This window comes from Scardinius erythrophthalmus (genome assembly GCF_964197995.2).
Source record: "Scardinius erythrophthalmus genome assembly, chromosome: 11".
Classification (NCBI taxonomy): Eukaryota; Metazoa; Chordata; class Actinopteri; order Cypriniformes; family Leuciscidae; genus Scardinius; species Scardinius erythrophthalmus.
In genome coordinates, this window is record NC_138231.1 from 6,519,682 (window position 1) to 6,539,702 (window position 20,021).

The 20,021-nt window shown below is 39.3% G+C and overlaps 1 protein-coding gene across 1 annotated transcript; it reads left to right on the forward strand.

Moving 5' to 3' along the window:
• The first annotated feature begins 10,704 nt into the window (after nt 1–10,704).
• On the forward strand, nt 10,705–18,652 carry trib2 (tribbles pseudokinase 2). Its single transcript, XM_081377944.1, has 3 exons — nt 10,705–11,746; nt 12,378–12,670; nt 16,591–18,652. The coding sequence occupies exons 1-3, from the start codon at nt 11,477–11,479 to the stop codon at nt 17,060–17,062; spliced, it is 1,035 nt and encodes a 344-aa protein (XP_081234070.1). The 5' UTR covers nt 10,705–11,476; the 3' UTR covers nt 17,063–18,652.
• Nucleotides 18,653–20,021: the final 1,369 nt, after the last annotated feature.

Consider the following 20,021-nt stretch of genomic DNA (forward strand, 5'->3'; position numbering starts at 1 on the left):
CAGTGAAATGTCATTCATTACTATGCTAAATCTTATCTTGCTTAATCAACTGTTTCTAAATGTCTTTCGCCTCTCATAGGTATTCAGCGGTGAGCATCTTACCATCGAACTAATTGGTCTTCTTGAAAGATAAAACCACAGAGAACTTTCTCACAAGATCACACACGACTTCCACCTTACGTGAAATGATAACGCAGGCCTGTGTATTGACACTCCAGGGCCTTAAAAGTGGCTCTCCATATATAGTTGTCTAACGGAATTAATAAAGTTTATGCATTTGTGCTTTAAATGATTTGATTTGTATTAGGTGCAAGGTTAATTAAACACAAAAGCTCCAGGCTGCTCTTTAACTTGCGTAAGCGTGCATTTTCCACTCTAAAACACCACATTTCTTCAAGGCATGAAAATTGCAGCTAGTTATGCTGGAGACATGCTCTTCTAATCATAATTATGGTAGCATTACTGTAATTTAGCTTCAACAGTTTGTTAACTGGCAGGAGCACATGCCACAGGCCTGTTTTGATTGTATTGCTGGGCTCTTGGATAAAACGGTTCTTATTAACGTCAGCTGCGATAGCTCAAACGCCATCATGGATCCTTCATCCAAGTGAAAATCTCCCGTTGGAGTCGTCGCTGATGGTGGTTAAGCGCTAAAGCCTGGCCTCGTCTCAATCCGTCAGGATTGATGCACTAGTGAGCTCAGCAGCCAGAGATTTTCACACAGTCGCCATAGCAAGCTTGGAAAATGTATTAGGTTTCCGCCATAATGATGCTCGTTGCGATGACATTATCGTGAGGCTTTTTGCAACATGCTGCGTGTGGAAACCTAGCAGTAAGAATTAAATAAATCACAAATGAGATCTTTATAATAGTTTCCGCTTGACAGAAATGAGGTTGTAGTTACTGGATGCTGTTTTTGTGGGAAAACATGCAAAATATCTATTTCACCTTTACTTAAATAGCGCTTTTTACAATACAGATTGTTTCAAAGCAGCTTTACAGTAATAAACAGAAAATAATCAATGATTCAAACAGAATTCAGTTGTGCAGTAAAGGACAATAGTGTCATTGTTCAGCTGAAGTCAGTTCAGTGTTGATTCGGTTCGGTTCAATAACTGTGTAAAGTTCATTAATTGTTAAATAGGTTCAAATCAGCTATAAAGCAGCTCTTAAAAAAGTGATGTCATCATCCAGCTCAGTTCAGTTCTCATTCAGTATTGTCAGCGCAGTCAATAATATTGCTGAATAGTGTCCCCAACTATGCAAGCCTAAAGTTTTTGTGGCAAGGAACCCAAACTCCATCAGGTGACAAAATGAGGACCCACACTTTTTGAAGCCAATTGGAAAATGAGCCAATCAGAAACAAGTGGCTCTCTTTTTTTTTCTTTGGATTTGCTGACATATCTTTTGAAGGTTAGATAGCAAAATGGTTGAAACAGCTTGGAGAGCAAATGGAGACTTCTTACAAACCTTCTTACAAAGACATCAAACATTTTTAAGACTAAATGTTCACATTCATTTAATAGCTCACTTAGTGTGTGACAACAATTGATTAATTTGTGTCTATTTATATTTCTCATAAGAAACTGTAGTGAAAATGTGATATGTTAAGATGTACAAATATTGCATTCTTTTTCAAAATATTTGCATTTCCCCTAGAAAGTTTGCGTTCGCTTGTAAAATGTTCGCGTTCCCCCAAGAAACTTTGCATTCTCTTACAAAATGTTTGTTTGAAACTTTGCATTCACTCACAAAAAGTTTGCGTTCCCCTCAGAAACTGTTCGTTCGCTTGCAAAATGTTTGCGTTCCCCCAAGAAACTTTGCATTCTCTTGCAAAATGTTTGTTTCCCAGAGAAACTTTGCATTTTTTTCCACCCATTTCATATTTTTTCCATCACCATGTCCCATTAGGGGCTCTGTACCGATGAGTTCAAGATGAGTCATCAGTATTTTATGACTGTTTTCATGCAAGTTGAAGGTTGTGAAGTTTAAATTAACAATTTACAGTTTACTGCTAAATATTTCATTTGATCATTTTGGTGTAAAACTTCTCTCTGTGGATTAACAAGAAACAAACAAACAAATATAGATTTGTTGCGGAATCACAAAAGAGGGAACACACCTCTACTCTGGTACATTTGTAAAGCGGTTGATATTTGTGAGGCTGGTTTCTTTGAACCTACTGCCCTTGCACGATCAATGTCAGATATCTGTGATTCAGATGGTCTGTCTGCCACCTGCACTGGCTGAGTAAATGTCTCGACTGCCAGGCTTCAAAAGCAAGAGTCAAAGAGATTTGTGTTTGTGTTTTCCCCGTGCCGTCTGTCTGGCAGATAGTAACAGGTCACAGCTCGACTGCGAGTTCGAGTTTTACAGGGAGTTTGATGAAGACATTCTTGTGCTTTAAAATTACAGTGGATGATCAAGGGTTGGGGAAGAATTATGATGTGAAGAGTTGGTTTGAATTGGTCACATCCCACAGGAGGATGAATTGAAATCATCCATCCATCCATCCAATAAATGGCAATTTATAAGGCATTCTCAGCCCTAGCCCGCTCACACATGCTCGACACTATTTATGATGCATTTATGAACTTTTGATGGTTCAATAATTTCCCAGTAAATAAAATCCCACGAATACATTTCACTGGTAAATACATCACATTATGGTAGTAAAATATGATGTGAATGTGTTTTATGTTGAGAGCAAGTCCAGAAATGACATTTCCAGTCATTATCACGAAAGGGATGCAAGGCATTCCTCTATATTCTTTTAAATAGTTTATTTCACGTGAGTTATGTATACAGACATGCTTTTTTTATTTTCTCATGAGGGTTGAATCGTGTTGCCATAGCATCTGTGTTAGCAGTATCTAATACCGGTGCAAAATGCTTTGAATTAAATGCATCAGTTAACACAGAACTTGTGCGCTTGATACAGTAAATCCGCTCTGGTCGAAGGACTCCTTTGGGCTCTTCTCAGAATCTGTTTTGAGCTTGTATTGCCTGCTGGACTTGTTCAGGGTCTTCAAAGATCACAGCTCTATAGTTGAGACCTTCCTCCCAGCCTGCATTTGTATGCCGTTCCTCAAGCTTTCAGCAAGATTCTACATAATGTAGCAAAGCTTCTCTGCCTGTCATTTATTTATGTCCTTTCTGCACATATTTTGACTCTTTTGGGGCCTTCATACTGCTTCAAAATAACCGTGTGTCATTTGGCCGCCTTCATTCATTAATAACCATATGTATAATAAAATATGACAAATGTATTTTGGCAGTGCTGTTGGTCCTCGCTGATGCCTGGAGCTCAGTTCTTTCATGTTTTTGTTTGTTGGACTTTTTTTGTGTTGTTATTCATCCTGCGTGTCTGGAATCTGAGTCACCCTGTTAAATTCAAATGAAGCTATATGTTTTTTTCTCCCGGGCCTTCAGAATTCTTTCGGCAGCGGGAGCCAAAAGGCTTGAGTTTGAAAATTTCCCCAGGATCTACGGAGCCGGAGGATTGGACTGAAGTTAGCCAGCCACAGTATTTCACATTAAGTTTCGTTGGGTTGCAGTGAAGCCTTTATAAACTTTTCAAAAATCTTTTTACCTTAAACTAACAAAATCTGCCATTATTTACTCCCCCTAATCTTATAGTATTTATGATATTTTGAATTCGCTTTTCTTGCATTTGCATTTTCATTTTAGTTTAAGTTTTAGCAAAGTTTGCAGTGAAGCCTTTATAACATTTTCTAAATTAATCTAAAATTTGTAGTCTTAAAGGGATAGTTCACCTAATGCACATTGTATGATTTTGGGCTGTTCCAGACCAAAGATGACCAATCATGTCAATTTCTGCTGTCGTGGCTCTCGGTCTTGCGGCCAAAGATAGCCTTGTCAGCATGAAATTCAGCATGATCATCTAACACTGTTTTGCTGCTTTGCCATACTGACTAGCTAATAAAAATGCAACATGAAATGGCGTATTGATCAATGCGACATGGAGCTAAAAACAAAAAATTAACCACCTTTTAACCACCTGACTTGCTCTGGCGTCCCTCGGAGAGCCGCGTCCCATACTTTAATCCCTCACACGAAATTGCGCACTGTCTGAATAGGTATTACATTTGAATTTGAACTTACTTTGCGACTGTTAAAAAAATTACGTTCTACATATATAGTATGAGTGTGTGTAGTATGAATTTAATCCGGACGTACTACATCCGCCATGTTGTCATTATCATGTGACCTTCCAGCGTCAGTTGCGTCGCTTCACCTCCATTCATAAATCCTCTCTCGTGGCCTCATGGGACAGTAAAGTGTCCATCGAATGCACACTTCAGAATCTCACCAGAAGTAGTAGGTCATCTGGACACTTTTCGGCTACTTTTTTTCGAATACTATGAATTTGGACATACTACTCTGTTGGCGTACTGTTTTCGCATGTTATATAATAGGGAAGTATTCGATTTCGGACACAACGTATATCAGCCCAATTTTAGCATAGGGTGTCATGGTGATTTGCAAATGACAATGGCCGTCGGGGTGCAACAATCAATCGTTTCATCTCTCTTAGTGTGTCATAGGACAACAACCAACATCACAACGTCCCAAAATCCTGACGGAAAGACTAACGTTTACTTTTTTCCCAGTCCTCCACGACGGGTTCTGACCAATAGGTGCACAGAAGCTCTTCTGTACACAGCTTTCAACGGAAAAAAAACAATGCTGCTAGGTGGAATTCTTTCTTTTTTGGGCCAGTACAAAACACGCCGCTTTAATAGCCATTGTTTGTTTACGCTCTTGACGATTGGTCAGGAAGCAATGTGCAGTCTGACTTGTTTCTTGTCCCCGATACGACAAGAATTTAGGAGTCAAAATCGCATATTCTGACACAGTGACTATCATAACAGACGAAAATTTTGTGTAGTCAGAACCCAGAATAAAAATAATTGGGTGAAATTCAAAAACGACAAAAGGATTCTTTCACGATTCCAAATTCAACTCAACTTCTTGTTCTTGTTGCAACAGTTACTGGCTCACTAAAGGAAAAGTATTAATTAAAAAAATTGTCACATAGAAAAGACTTGCGTGAAATGCTTTTAAAATATATATATGTAATTTTTGGTTCCACATAAGAAATAAAGTCATACGGATTAAGAACAACATGAGAGGGAGTACATGCTGACAGAAACATTTTCAGAGGAACTGGCAGCATTTTTGCCTCCTGGATATGATTCATGTTCAGTGAGATTTGGCGATTTGAAGTTATGTGAGCGACAGAGTTGTGGTAAAAATGAATTGTAAGTTAGTCTTTCAAGAACTGGAACGAAATGACATTGCAAAGTTTTTTTTATCTGTTTAAAAAGGTAGAATAAACTGTTTAACTATACATTTTTTACACCCTGATGTTGCAGCTAAATGGACGGAGCAGTATGTTTCTAGTTTTCCAGAGCAGGTTTCTGCACCTCACCCACCGTGAGGCTTAAAATACAGAGATAGAGACATTTCCCAGCAGCAAAATTGCTTCATTTTCTCATGGGCGGAGTGGCTGACAGGCATGAGTGCCATTGCTGTAGGGGGTTAATTAAGATTTTAGCCATCCACACTGACCTTTGGAAACTTCCAGGAGTGATCATCTCTACTTCCAGGCAGCCGCCGCTGTTCCCACTTTGAAGTTTCCCGATTTAGCACACTTTAGCAGAGACAGCTGCACAGAAGAGAGTTAGAAATGAGTCTATATTGAAAATGAGGCACTTTGGTAAAGATAATCCCATTTTTACTTACACATTCAGTGTGGTTGCTTTTCTCTGTGTGACACAAAGTGGTTTGAAGTTTAAATATGAGACTATATCTCCACAGCCTCCATGCATTGTATTTGGGTCTATCAGAGAGGGTGAAATGGAGTCATTTTGAACCCAATCTTCGGAAAGAATTTAAACCCAGCCTGGGAAATCCTGACCCACTTTGAGTTTGAAACAGTAAACAAGTATAAGGAGTTTAAGAGCATGAAGATTTTTTCAGTTCACCCTTAAAATATAAATGTTCCAAAAGGGGGTTTTCACAGTGATGCCACAGAAGAACTATTTTGGGTTCCCCAAACAACCTTTCAGTGAACAGTTCTTAAAATAACCATTTTCTTCTTTGTGTGAAGAACAATCTAATGAACCCTTTTCAACTATAAAGATAATGGAATGAAGCCAGGGTAGACGATTTGTTCCAGAATTTTTTTTAATATGCTGGTTGAAAGTCTCTTCACATCCTGATAGCAATCACTAAGTTAAGTGGTCTAAATGTATTTTATATATACGGTATTGTCTGTGGAAGGCGTAGGACCATAAAATGATCGGCCAATCATTGAAATCGGTCCATATGCAACGATACGATGTCCTATCTGTCTGTCAATGTATTTCATTCCTCCACGCACCTGTTCGTGCAGACATCACACATCATCAGCACTTTTCATGCTATGCAGAGTTAGACAGACGTTAGTCACCGAGCACATAAACAAACACCTTTCACAGTTCCTCCTGAAGCAAAACAACGAGATTATGCTTTGTTCATGCCATAACTACCATTATTTGGATGGAAGATATGGAAACCTGTGATGTTATACTCGGAGCGGTTCGTGACTCGAATTTATGCGTTTCAATGGCAACACTATCAGTGCTGAAATGAATCTGCAGCAGTCAGGTAGTGCAGGTCAAAGTTATGTTTATTATTATTGTAATGTTATGTGCTTTGAGACATGAGGCAGTTTAACGCCGGCTCTCGTGTTTGCTGCCTGCTGTACTCGTTCATGTGTTTTGAAGGAGTGGCGGCTTTGTAGATGCTCTAAAGGGAGGGTGGGATCGTATGCTTTCAAAGCTAGCATGCAATAGCAAGAATCTCTGAAAATTACATACCCTTGTTTTAAATGTTCTTTATGGAACTGGTCACCATGATTTGGTCAAGTAAGACATGTTCCTGGATCAACATATTTGGTTGATTCTGGAACAACTTCCTGTCCAAAAACCTAATGTCCCTAACCCTAACCTTAACCCTAACCAACTTATCCCTAAAATCAGAGGGAAATTTTTGGTGAATAACACTGATGTACAAGCATATACAGTAACCCTGGTTGTAAGCTTAAATTGACATAAACAGTAAACTTGTTCCTCAAATCTGATTGGTTGATTGGAATGTTGTTACATGTTGTACTTGGTAAAATCACGTTCAGCGTTAGTGCATGATTCTGGAAGAAAGAGGCTGTTTATGTGACAATCAAACGAAGCGTGGGCACACCAAGGCCATGAACTGCAGGAGAAACGCTATCGGCTCCCCCTTTGCAGTGTTATGTCAGGGGGTGGGAATCTGTTTGGAATGAACAGTTCTGTCTGTGTTTCTCATCCAGCTGTGTGCATTCCATATGACGCCCTGCATTCCACAATGGAGAATTGCTCAATCCTGTATTCACTCACCTTCCACCCCCCTACTCCGCTTTGGGAAAGCAGGAGCTCGGGAATGCAAGGGGGAAGTCACTTTCTCAGATGAACAAAAGCGAAGAATCGTGACTGCTTGGCATTGGGCCGCTCACACACAGTATGTAAAACATCCCTACAAAGACATAGCTGAGACTTTTTAAGGTTTCTAATAAACTTTAACATAAAAACAATGCTTGGATAATGCCTTAAAGGAATAGTCCCCCTAAAAATGAAAATCCAGTCATCATTTAGGCTACTTACTACCCTCATGTCTTTAAAAACCACTGTGACTTCCTTTCTTGTGTCCAGCACTGTAAAAGTAACCTGCAATTTAGTTTGAATGCTTTTTAAATGTGAAAAAATAACAAGATTTTCAGTGAAGAATTGCTTTGTCTATTCCTCACACAAATCTAGTGTGGCTTTAGAGACATGAAACCCATTACACAAGTTGTATGGACTTTTATGATGTTTTTTTTTTTGTCCTTTTACAGCTCCTGGTTTCCATGTTTTTTCCTTAAATCCATATGGGTTTGAAACAACATGAAAGTGAGTCAAATACAACAGTTTTCATTATGGATGAACTGTAACATTTCAACTGTGGGGTACAAAAATATGTAAGTCTACCCACCATTCAGTGTTACACACAATAAACACTGTGTGAATGCACCAGTGGGAGGTACAACAATGCCATTCATCCAAAACACACAAATAAAATAAAAATAAAAAATCCCCTTGATTCCTCAATGTACTCCTCCAGTGCATGTAATCAGTTTTGAAATTCAACACCAGCTTGTAAAAATCATAACATTGAGCAACAAAACTAACAAGACATGATGCAACTGGAACAAATTATACAGACATAACAGAGAGCATTGAGTTTGTGTCACTCATCAGTCAAACTCTCAGATCACTGCGGTAAAACTTACATCACTTCATCAATGTCACACCAAATGAACGAGTATGATGTATCGGTTCTTGTGAAATAATGTGGCAGATATATGAGTCATATCTAAATATGACTTCATGGTCCTGAAATTGCAGGGTACAACAACATTTGTTGTTGAGGTCTTTGAGATTAATTTTTGATTGTGAATTAATCTTGAGTGATTATGATGAATCTTTTTATATTTGCATATATATAATTGTATGTATACAATATACTGTGTGTGTATAGCCTATATTTGATCAAAAATACAGAAAAAAACAGTAATATTGTGAAATATTATTACAATTTAAAATAATTGAATATACTTTAAAATATAATTTATTTCTGTGATGCAAAGCTGAATTTTCATCAGCCATTACTCTAGTCTTCAGTGTCACATTATCCTTCAGAAATCATTCTAATATGATGATTTATTGTCAGTGTTGGAAACAGTTGTGCTGCTCAGTATTTTTTTGGAATCTGTGATACTTTTTCAGGATTCATTGATGAATAAAAAATTAAAAAGAACCACATTTATTCAAAACAAAAATCTTTTCTAACAATAGAAGTCTTTACTATCACTTTTTTTAGCAACTTAACACATCCTTTCTGAATGCAAGTATTAATTTCTTTCAAATATATATATATTATTTTTTATTTATTTTTTAGGATGGAATATGATCAGGACATATCATTTAGCCTACAGGTTGGCATTACCCGTATATGAAATAAATGTCCACACATCTGTTTTTTGTTCAGAAACACGGTAAAGCATCCTGCATGTTTAAAGCAGAGAACAAGAGAACAGACCTGCTATTAACATGTGGGGATTTAACCTCAGTCACCATCTGGCCAAGAATTTCATTACTTCTGCTTACATACACTTCCTGCTTGGCGACTTACTCCTTCTTGCTATTTCCAACATTTTAGGAAAATAGTTTTGTGAATTTTGTTATAATATGCATGCTTGCATTAGCTGTTTATGTTGCGTTTCCGTGAAATATACAAAATATACAAATTATTATTTAAATATTCAAATCACATTCGTGTGAGGAGGATTAGTAGCCTATAGGATGACGTCGTTACTTATCACTTTATTATAGATGTAGCCTACACCACTAAGAAGAATTACAATTATGCTAATGTTAGTCTTTCTGTTTATTCCGAGGTGTACTGTAGTCAGCCGTATCCGGGCCGTATCCAGATCAGATGGAGTACCTGCACCTAGACACGACCACAACGCATCCCTGAGGTGTCAGCAGAGGTTGTGTCAACTAGACTCTCATCGAAGAACTCATCGATACGAGTCACGACAGCCATCAGCACTGATCCTCAAAAACCTGTCTCCATCCCGGTGTGATGACTCTGATCTTAAACCAGATGGAACTGAATAATATTGTGATTGTTTTAAACCAATCTGACTTCTGAGCTGTAATGCTGCCTGAATCATGATCATACACTGTTCGCTTGTTGGACAGAGGAGAACTGGCCCCCGGACTTAGCCTGGGTTCTCCCAAGGTTTTTTTCTCCATTTTTCTGCCATTCTGTTTTGCTTCTTTGCCACTGTCGCCTTTGTCTCCTTGCGGACTTTTAATATTCAACAAAATTATTGATCTGCCTGCATTGACACCATTATATGAGAACTAAAATGAGCTGGACGAAGACATCAGGGTTTTCTCCAGAGAAATATATATATATATAAATGAACTAAATTAATAACTTTTTTACAACAAAAATGAACCATCACTGAACAAGCTGGACTATGACCCTATTTTCTTCTAGAAACAAACTTGGTTGCATTATTTTCCTGTTAACACTGTAAAGCTGCTTTGAAACAATCTGCATTGTAAAAAGCGCTATGTAAATAAGGGTGACTCGACTTGACTAATATTTAACAAAAAAGATTGTGTTTGAAATGTGTTATGTTTAAAAGATAGCTGACGTTTATCCCAGGATGATAAAATGTGCAAGACGAACCCTCAAAAGAAAATGATGACAGAAATGTGACAGTACTATGCTTAATTATAATAGCAATAAAGTTAATCAGGTAATTTTCGCTTCATTGCACAAACCAACTGACATCAAAGTCCCTTTAAGGTTGACATTTAACACTCTCCTCCCCTCCTCCTCCTAGAATTCACCATATAGTCCGATTATTTAGGGTGCTTCAATTAAATCCAGTGGACAACAATTATCTCACATGACTGCATGGATGGCTTGCCTGCACACTGTGGATGTGTCAGCATCAAGCGAGCGGCCAATGGGAGAGCGTTTTGGCCGTGACGTCAGGGGGGCTGGTCGTGCGCGTGGAGAGCTCCAGTCAGTCCCGCGAGCGCAGTCAGTCAGTCAGTCAGTCAGTCAGCTCGTGTGTGCAGCTGACCCGCGCGTTCAATGGACTAGATTCCCAGCCACGTAAGTAAGATGATGATGATGAAGGTGGTGTCTTGTTGCTAAAACAAGGGATAGGCCCGGGGAGAGCGTCGGCCGTCCCCTCTTGCCTTTGTCCAAATCAGATCCATCCGCCGGAGACCGTCGGAGTTTAGTTGCTCGCGAGGAGGAGAAGGACATCCACTTCCCAGGCGTAACAAAAGGCGGCTCGCGACCTGGAGGAAATTTTTCCTAGCCATATTTGGTAGATGCATGGACATGATTCGCGTGGAGGCCCGCTTGAAAGCACACGGAGCGCCCTCTCAGGATCTCTGAACACAGCTGGCACTTTTTGCCTTTTAATTTAATGCAAAAAAATCTATTCTTTACCTGCTGCACGCCGAGCTGCACTGCATTGACGGTGACGTCACAACCTTTACATTATACCGCGTCGATACATTAATTTCGAGCTCTAATCACAAAACCGTGCTTTTCTTTGAGTGCATAGAGGTCACAATTCGTGCATGCACGTCATTGCATTTGTGCTCAAATGACGCCACATTGTCATTGCAATTAACGCACATGCATACGGTCATCAGAGTGAGCATTAAAGTCAAGGGGAATCGCCGCTGCCTTCATGCCCAGTGTTAAATAGAGGACATCTGTCTGTCATTCACTTCCACCTCCCCTCTGAGACCGTCTAAACCCTCCTGAACTGGACGAACCTCCTCCTATACTCATGAACATACAGAGATCCAGTCCCATTAACATTTCGCGTTATGGGAGATCGAGGTATAAAGCACACGACTTCGAGGAGCTATCTTGTCTAAGGACTACAGAATCCAGCCAGAGTTTTAGTCCCAATTTAGGATCTCCCAGCCCCCCTGAGACCCCTGACTCCTCTCACTGCATTTCTTGCATTGGAAATTACCTTTTGTTGGAGCCCATTGAGGGAGACCACGTCTTCAGAGCCACCCACCTGCACAGTGGGGAAGAGCTCGTGTGCAAGGTAAGAAACAACACTTATGCATTTTATTTTGTAATGGCACATTCATGCAATTGCATCAGCTACTGATAGGGACATAAGCGTGACGTGCATCTGGCTTATTACCAATGTGTCATATGATGCATTATCAAATGAATGGCCTTCCTTTTGTGATTCTTCAACAGTGATATGAGGTGATGAAAAAAGCATGAGGGAATACCCCTGAAAAGTGTGTGTGGATGCTTGCTTGCATACAGCCATGCATTCATGCGTGCGAGTCCACATGACTTTGAAACATAAGACACTCTGAATGGGCTGACACGGGCAAAGAGCCATTAGTGAAAACCTCTTATCTTCTGATGAGAGAATGGCCTCGGATGTCCACTGCAGTTGTGTTATATTTAGCCCTTCTCTCTTTTAGGTGTCTGTTACTAAGCAACATTAAAATTCAATGTATGTTTTGGGGACTCTGGAATGCAGCAGAGGTGTAATGCCTTTTGACTCTGCGCTGCCTGGGTTTCCATTCTTTTGTTTAGAAATTATGCATTGAATCTAATGATACCAATACCAGTGCTACTAATACCTTTGCACTCCACCTGAGATGTTGGAAAATCGATGATGACTTCTAATTGAATTCAAACTGCTCTCTCTTCAGGTGTTTGATATCAGTCGATACCAGGAGTCCTTGGCTGCTTACTTTGTGCTGGGCACCAATGAGCACATTAACCAGATAGTGGAGATACTTCTGGGGGAAACACGAGCGTACGTGTTCTTCGAGAGGAGCCATGGTGACATGCACTCTTTCGTTCGCACTTGCAAGAAGCTGCGAGAGGAAGAGGCTGCCAGACTTTTCCATCAGGTAGCATCAGCGGTGGCGCACTGCCACGACAACGGCCTGGTCCTCAGAGACCTCAAGCTGAGGAAGTTTGTCTTTAAGAACGAGGACAGGTAAAGAAGCCACTAATAAAGTTGTTGCATTCAAACAGAACAGGCAGCGTCTTTAAAGAGAGATTTGTTTAGCGTGGAAAGCACATTATTTTCATACTGTGATTGTTGCATGGTAAATTTCATGGTATATTAGATGGACTTGACAAACACAGTTGGCGTATTTCCTATTGAAACAAACATATTGAATGGTTAGTTCACCCAAAAATAAAAATTCTGTCATTACTCACCACTTCAGATCACAAATGAAGATCTTTTTGATAATGTGAGAGCTTTCTGTCCCTCCATTGACAGCTACGCAACTGACACTTTGACGCTTCAAAGAGTTCATAAAGAGATTGTAAAGCTAATCCATATGAGTTGAGCAGTTTCGTCCAAATTTTCTGAAGAGACTTGATCGCTTTATATGAAGAACCGATTGAATTGAGGCTTTTATTCACATTTAAACATTGATCAGTGAACGTAAACTGAACCTCAACTAAACCTGCTTGACATGCGGGAACAAACCTCATTGGTTCTCGAGGAAGCTCAAATGTGCTGCGTAACATGAGAATGAACCTCATTGGTTCTTGCTAAAGCTCAAATGTGATGCGTAACACGAGAATGAACCTCATTGGTTCTTGAGGAAGCTCAAACGTGCTGTGTAACACGAGAATGAACCTCATTGGTTCTTGAGGAAGCTCAAATGTGATGCGTAACACGAGAATGAACCTCATTGGTTCTTGCTAAAGCTCAAACGTGCTGCGTAACACGAGAATGAACCTCATTGGTTCTTGCGGAAACTAAACCATTGGACACAAATTTGTTAAGATCATAAATGTTCTTTTTTTCTTTTTGCATATCCTCTGAAATATGTCATGTTGTGGAAGTAAAATGGGTTTTGAAGGCATTGCATGTTGACTTTTTAAAAATTAACCTTCCCATATGTTTGGCAGTAAAATTAGTCTGAAATAATCCCAAGTGTGCGTTATGAATCTGGGTGGCCTTCCCGTTTAAGCTAGATGGCAGTTGCCCCACTGGCCAAATGAGTCAGCTCAGCTAGATTCCCTCTGGCTCGCTTGATGGAAATGGAGAACGTTGCCCGGTGTTTAAAATGTGAGCTCGGTGACCTTACTGTTCCCATGCTCTGAGGTCTTCTGCGTCAGCCGTCCACCTTTGAGTGAGTGATTGCAGATGAGCGCAAGTAGACGTGGCCAAGGGTGGTGAGTATTACCCTGGCTAGAAATCAAACACCAAGGGCGCACCAAGATTGGAACCAGAGAGGAAAAGGAGCCAGACAGAACTGCATTCTTCAGCGTAGTGGGTTCCTGACCTGGTTATGTCATGAAGGGCGCTCATAACATTCTACTGTCAAACGCTGGAGACCGCAGTGCAGATCGTCTGGAATCACTCCCTAATGTAATAGCGCATGCGTCCACGTGTCCTCCTCCGTTTTTCCTGCTTTCATGTGGGCCGATGTTCTTTGCAGGCTCTTGACCTGGTGTAACTCAGCTGCGTCGTGGAGCTGTGACTCACATATGCTGCATGTCATTAAGAGAATATTTCCAGCATGCCGTGTTCTCTTTTGCACAGCGCCATTCTGCCGGTGCATGGAAACGGTTCACGAGTTCAGGTCAGAGAAGGGGCACCCTGTTCATTTCTGACCTTCAGGTAATTTAGGCACCCTGCAACCTATCCACGCAGCAGGATACCGCTTGTCATGAAAAATAACATGACTATTTTGAGCTCCGAGGATTGGATGTTTCGCTGAGACTCAGTGGGCGTACGGTTTCATTCGGATAGTTTCTGATTCAGAATCTGAGTCACGAGGCAGTGTGCAAAAGACCTCGAAGATGTTTTCATTGCATATGTTGTTTTTATGGTTTGTCTTTGTTTGTAACTTGGGCTGTGCGACGCAGCTGAAATCTGTGTTTTTCAGACAACTAAGCAATGTCACATGCGCAACATGAAGTGACTTGTATAAGTTTGAGGTCTGTAAGATTAAAAAAAAAAGTCTCTCATTCGTTCCCAGGTTGCATTTAATTGTACTTGCAGTAAAAAGAATAATATTGTGAACTGTTATTACAATTTAAAAAAAGTTTTTTATGTAATTCATCCCTGTAATGCAAAGCTCAGTTTTCAGCATTGTTACTCCAGTCTTCAGTGTCAAATGATCATTCAGAAGTCATTCTAATATGGCAATTTGATGCTCAAGATTTCTTATTATTATCATCAATGCTGAAAACAGTTCTGTTGCTTATTAATACTTTTTTGGATACGCTTAATTTTACATGATTCTTTGATGAATAGAAAGTTCAAAAGGACTGAATTTGTATGAAATATTAAACTTTTGTAACATTATAGGCCTGTTTCACAGACAGGGCTTAGATTAAACCGGGATTAGGGTTTAGATATAACCAGGGTTAGGCCTTAGTTCAATCAGGATATTGTCTTTTATAAATGTGCCTTAGAAAAAAAATCACTGATGTGCATCTTGAGACAAAACAATGGCACTGAAGATATCTCAGTGCAAGTTGTTTTCTGTTAAAACAGCTCAAACATGCATTTTAGTTTGAGTCTAGTCTTAAGCCTTGTCTGTGAAACCGAGGTAAATGTTCTTAACGGTCACTTTTGATCAGTTAAATGCATCCTTGCTGAATAAAATTATTAATTTCATATATGAATGATATTTTAACTTGCTTTTATCACATTGTTGTTGTTTTTTTACTAATTGTTATCACTTTTTTTTAAGTTTATGGTGCAAATGAATCATTGAAACATAGTTGAGAATCTATTTATAGAAGCTGTTTGGACTGATTCATGAACATGATTTGAACTTATCCTAAACCCTGTTTTTGCATAAGTTTAAATCAGAGGCATTATTGAAATGTCTGTCTTGATGCTCTCATATGTGCAAGATAAAAAAAACTGCATCTTAATTAAGACTTTCATCTTAAAATTTCACAGTATTCATTGTGAATATATAGCAGATTGTTTATCATCATCTGTACGCTGCATGTTTTGCATTATTGTGCAAATTACAAGATTACAGTGGAAAAACTAGGATCACAGGGAAATAGTGATGGTTTAAGGAATTCCATCTGTGGTGCAGCATTATTCGTGCTTTTTATAATTCCGAGGATGAATTCCAGATTTCCCTCTGGATTACTGTGGCAGGAATGTCCAGAGGCTATCTTTTATATTGCTTTTTTATGCAAGGGATTTACTATCCAATATATAGAGTATATTTATGCTTTGCTGTCAAAAAGCTACTATCCTATGACTATAGTAGAGGAAAATATGATTTGAAAGGGTTTTATTCATTTTGAATTGACAGATTTCGAAGCATAAAAATGATCAAATTGTTTTTGACCAGGCCATAATTTTGCATAGACATTTGGAGACTTTTGAGTGATCTATCTTGAAAGCCAACACAATCGAACATTTTCTTCATTGTTTTTAACTTTTTTTTTATGTACATAATGTTTTCCTCTTTTGTTCAGTTGGTTTTATATCTGGAATTTTTTTCCATTTCATGTACTTTGTTAGTCATTTCCCATTGAAATTTGATAGCTTGTTTAATTTTTGTAGTAGCAGGTCATCTGGGTACTATTTTATGAATACTATGAATTCGGACATACTACTCTGCTCACATACTGATTTTTGCCTAATATATATAGCCTAGTATATAAGTAGGCATATTCGGAGAAATCGCAAATGTTTGTTTTGTTTCATTTTGTTTTTAAATCCTGAATTTGTTCCATTTAATGCATCTAACAATTTTCTCTGCTAGTTTGTGGCTCAGTCCTCTTTGAAGGTCATCGATGTTTCCGTTTAACTGTTGCATGATCCGTTTTGAAAGCCAACAAACCATGTTTACACTTTATCACGTGCATAACTTGGTCACATATGTTTTTAATGTGATTCTTTATTGTCTTTCCCAGGAGCCTTGTAAAATTGGAGAGTTTGGAGGATACGTACCTCCTAGAAGGCGGTGACGATTCCCTCTCGGACAAACACGGCTGTCCAGCCTACGTCAGCCCAGAAATTCTCAATGCAAATGGCAGCTATTCGGGAAAGGCAGCGGATGTTTGGAGCTTAGGCGTGATGCTCTACACCATTCTGGTGGGCCGCTATCCGTTCCACGACGTGGAGCCCAGCTCTCTGTTTAGCAAGATCCGCCGCGGCCAGTTCAGCATCCCCGAGACGCTAACGCCCAAGGCGCGATGCCTCATCCGTAGCATCCTGCGACGAGAACCGGCAGAACGCCTCACCTCCCGAGAGATCCTGGACCATCCCTGGTTCTCGGCCTCCAGCGGTCCAGCCGCCGCCAACCACGGAAGAGGAGAGCGCGAGTTGGACCAAATGGTACCGGAGGCCAACATGGAAGAAGAACTAGAACAGTTCTTTAGCTGAGCACAAGCTCGTCAGACGTTATGCCACGTCCTTTTAGATTATCAGAAAAGAAATACACTCATCACAGTGGTGTCTATCGTTACTTCTCATTCCGTGGAGAGACATGATCGGTTCTGGCTAGGGTGGCGTTGGACCCCCTAAGCTATGACTTCTGGACAAAGCTAAATGCTGATGGCGTTGAGTAATGTAGCAAGACTTCTTCTGGTTTTTCGTTTATTTCCGTTTTCATTTTACGTGGTGCTCACGAGGCGTACGAGTCGCAGTAAGCTACAAACATGCATTACAGCACAGGAGAACGCAGCCAAGGAACAAAGAAAATATCAGGCAAAACTGCTGACCCGCTCCTGTTTCCAGCTTCGATTTGTCGAAGTTGTTGACTGTGTCTTCGTTTTTATTTTTTTGGATCTTTTCCTCGAATGATACTTGGTTGTCTCAATCTGATCCTCAGTTTATTTGAAGTATATCAGCAAATCTGTTCACTCTCCGACAGCCCTCCACTTCAATACTGCAAACATCATGTCATATTTTTTGGTTTCTGATCCATTACGGGTGCATTAAGAAACGATTTGTGTTGCATTAAGCTGTTCCTTTTACTATTATTGCTGCTTTTTTCGCTCTAACCATACCTAAACCTTTTCCGTGAGCCTTCAGAAAATAAGAAACGTCAAGCACTTGACTCGCCTAGGCTTAGAGATCCTCTCTGAACTAGTGTCATCTATTTAACTTTTCGATTTTTTTTTCTTTTGCTGGAGCAAATTGTATCTTTTTTTAATTTTTATTTTTATTTTATTTATAATGTAACTACTACTACTATATTTAAAAAGAAATACGTGCAGGGTTTTTTTGTTTTTCTTAACCGCCAGATTTCACGAGTATTGTAGGCGATACATTTGACACAGGACAGGTTGGACTTTTTTTGTACCAAAGTTTGTCCCAAGTAGGAAGGTCTACGATTTAACGTCAGTGCCAGTAATCGCGCAACCCAAACTCACGCTGACTGTACTCCTTATTTTTCCATTTTTTTGCATTTAACTCCATAAATATTAGACGATATTTCTACGACTACACCGTCTCGAGTACCTCATGTTAACTACTGCCTGCATAGGTCTGTGAAATGATCATGTTTTGAATGGGTACATGTAGACATGTTTCGTCGTATATCAATGTTACTTGAAATCGTGATTTATATCTAGTCAATGGCATGTGCCCTTTGAATGCTTTAGCCTGCCTAGCAAGAGGGGAGTTCGTTTTTTCCATTTTTTTTTTTCTTGAAGAATCTTACAAAAGATTTACTAGGATTCCAATTGCGCTTTGGAGTATCTTTTCATCTTTTTTTTATCTTTTTTTTTTTTTCTCCTCGGTCATTGTGCTTTTCCCTCGTTATGTAGAAGGAACTTGCCTACCTAAATTGGGGCTGATTAGGTGCTAATTTTGAAGGATGTTTTTCTTTTCATTCATTTTTTTTCCCCCTCATGATTTCAAGGGGAGGGGGGAGTGCATGGTGGGATATCTGCCTCAGATGCTCTGATTGTAATGTATCAAATTTTGGTGTTTTGTCCAGATTTATTCAGTAAATAAATTGTGAACTGCACACTGAATGCTGTATCTTTTTATACAATCTCTAAAGCACATAAACAGACAAATAAACTAGTCACATTCAATCATATTGTACATATTCAAAACATTTTTAAATGTGCATATGTGCGTGCATGCCCATATACAATCAAAGCTTAGAACTGAAACTAGAAGAATAATTACTTCTGTTAATCGGCACAATTATCAGATTGTAACAATAATCTCAAATGGATGATTAATTGGCTAGCCTGATACTTTAATCTGTCATGACTTATATTCAGGTCTTTTTTTATACCCATTGGAGTTTATAATTTATAGTCTCTCTGTAGTTTAGATTATTTAATGTGCTTGATCTTCTGGACATTAAGACCTGTGATAACTCTCATGGAGACATCAGTCTTTGACTTTATAAAGACCCCCCCCCCCACCCCCAGCAGATTGGTTGATTTCATTGCTTGGCTGCCACTAAATCTGACTAAAGCCTGCTGGGAAATAATCCATCAAATACAGATTAATGTCTTATGCATCGGGCCCATTTTATATGATCTGCAGCTGAGGCTTTGAACTGACCCTGCAGCCTCGGTGTCATGTCACCGTACATTTAACGCTTGTGGACCAGACGATGAACGCTGAACCTACTAAAACACTGCCTGATGAATAATGCAGAGGGTTTGCTATACAAGAGACATTTCAGATTAAAATATACTCTTTAAGAGCCAATGTGCAAGATCTAAAGCTGTTGATATTTCACACTCAACCCCTCTAAATACATATGCAAATGTGTTCTTGTACAAACACACCTTCACACTTCCAGAACAGGGTGTTTTTGATCGTAGGCAGAAGCCGTGCTGTGATCAAATAGATTAGTGCATTTGTTGTGCCAGATGTGCATATGCCACAATACTTGGCACAAGCTCCACTAATGCATGGAGCTTCTGAATTTGCGTATGAGCAGCATGCATTTTATCCTCATGAAGATTTTGCATGCGTGATCTTGCAGCTGAAGTGCCTTTAAATACCTATAGAAGCACCTTTCAATTTTGATGCGAGTTGCAAGATTTGTTGCAACGTGTAACATTCAAAAATCCACACATATATATTGTTTGTGTGTATATATATATATATATATAATGTGGCAAAGAAAGACTGTCCATTTAGAAGCAAGCACGTTTAAGTTTAATGGAAGTTGAAAGATTAGTTGCAACATGCATTAAAGCAACGTTACAGCAAAAGGATTTAATTTCTGATGGGTACAAAGGATATTTTAATATCCTGGGGCTCATTACTCAGACCCCATTTAATAAAGCTTAATACAGTTATTCTAATTAGCATGCGCCTCTGATAAGGACGGGCAATAGTTGTGCATGCAAATCCATACAAAACA

Coding starts and splice junctions, on each gene's coding strand:
- trib2 (XM_081377944.1), top strand. CDS start 11,477: ATGAACATACAGAGATCCAGTCCCATTAACATTTCGCGTTATGGGAGA. Junction 11,747..12,377: donor GGGAAGAGCTCGTGTGCAAG/GTAAGAAACAAC, acceptor CTCTCTCTTCAG/GTGTTTGATATCAGTCGATA. Junction 12,671..16,590: donor GTCTTTAAGAACGAGGACAG/GTAAAGAAGCCA, acceptor TGTCTTTCCCAG/GAGCCTTGTAAAATTGGAGA.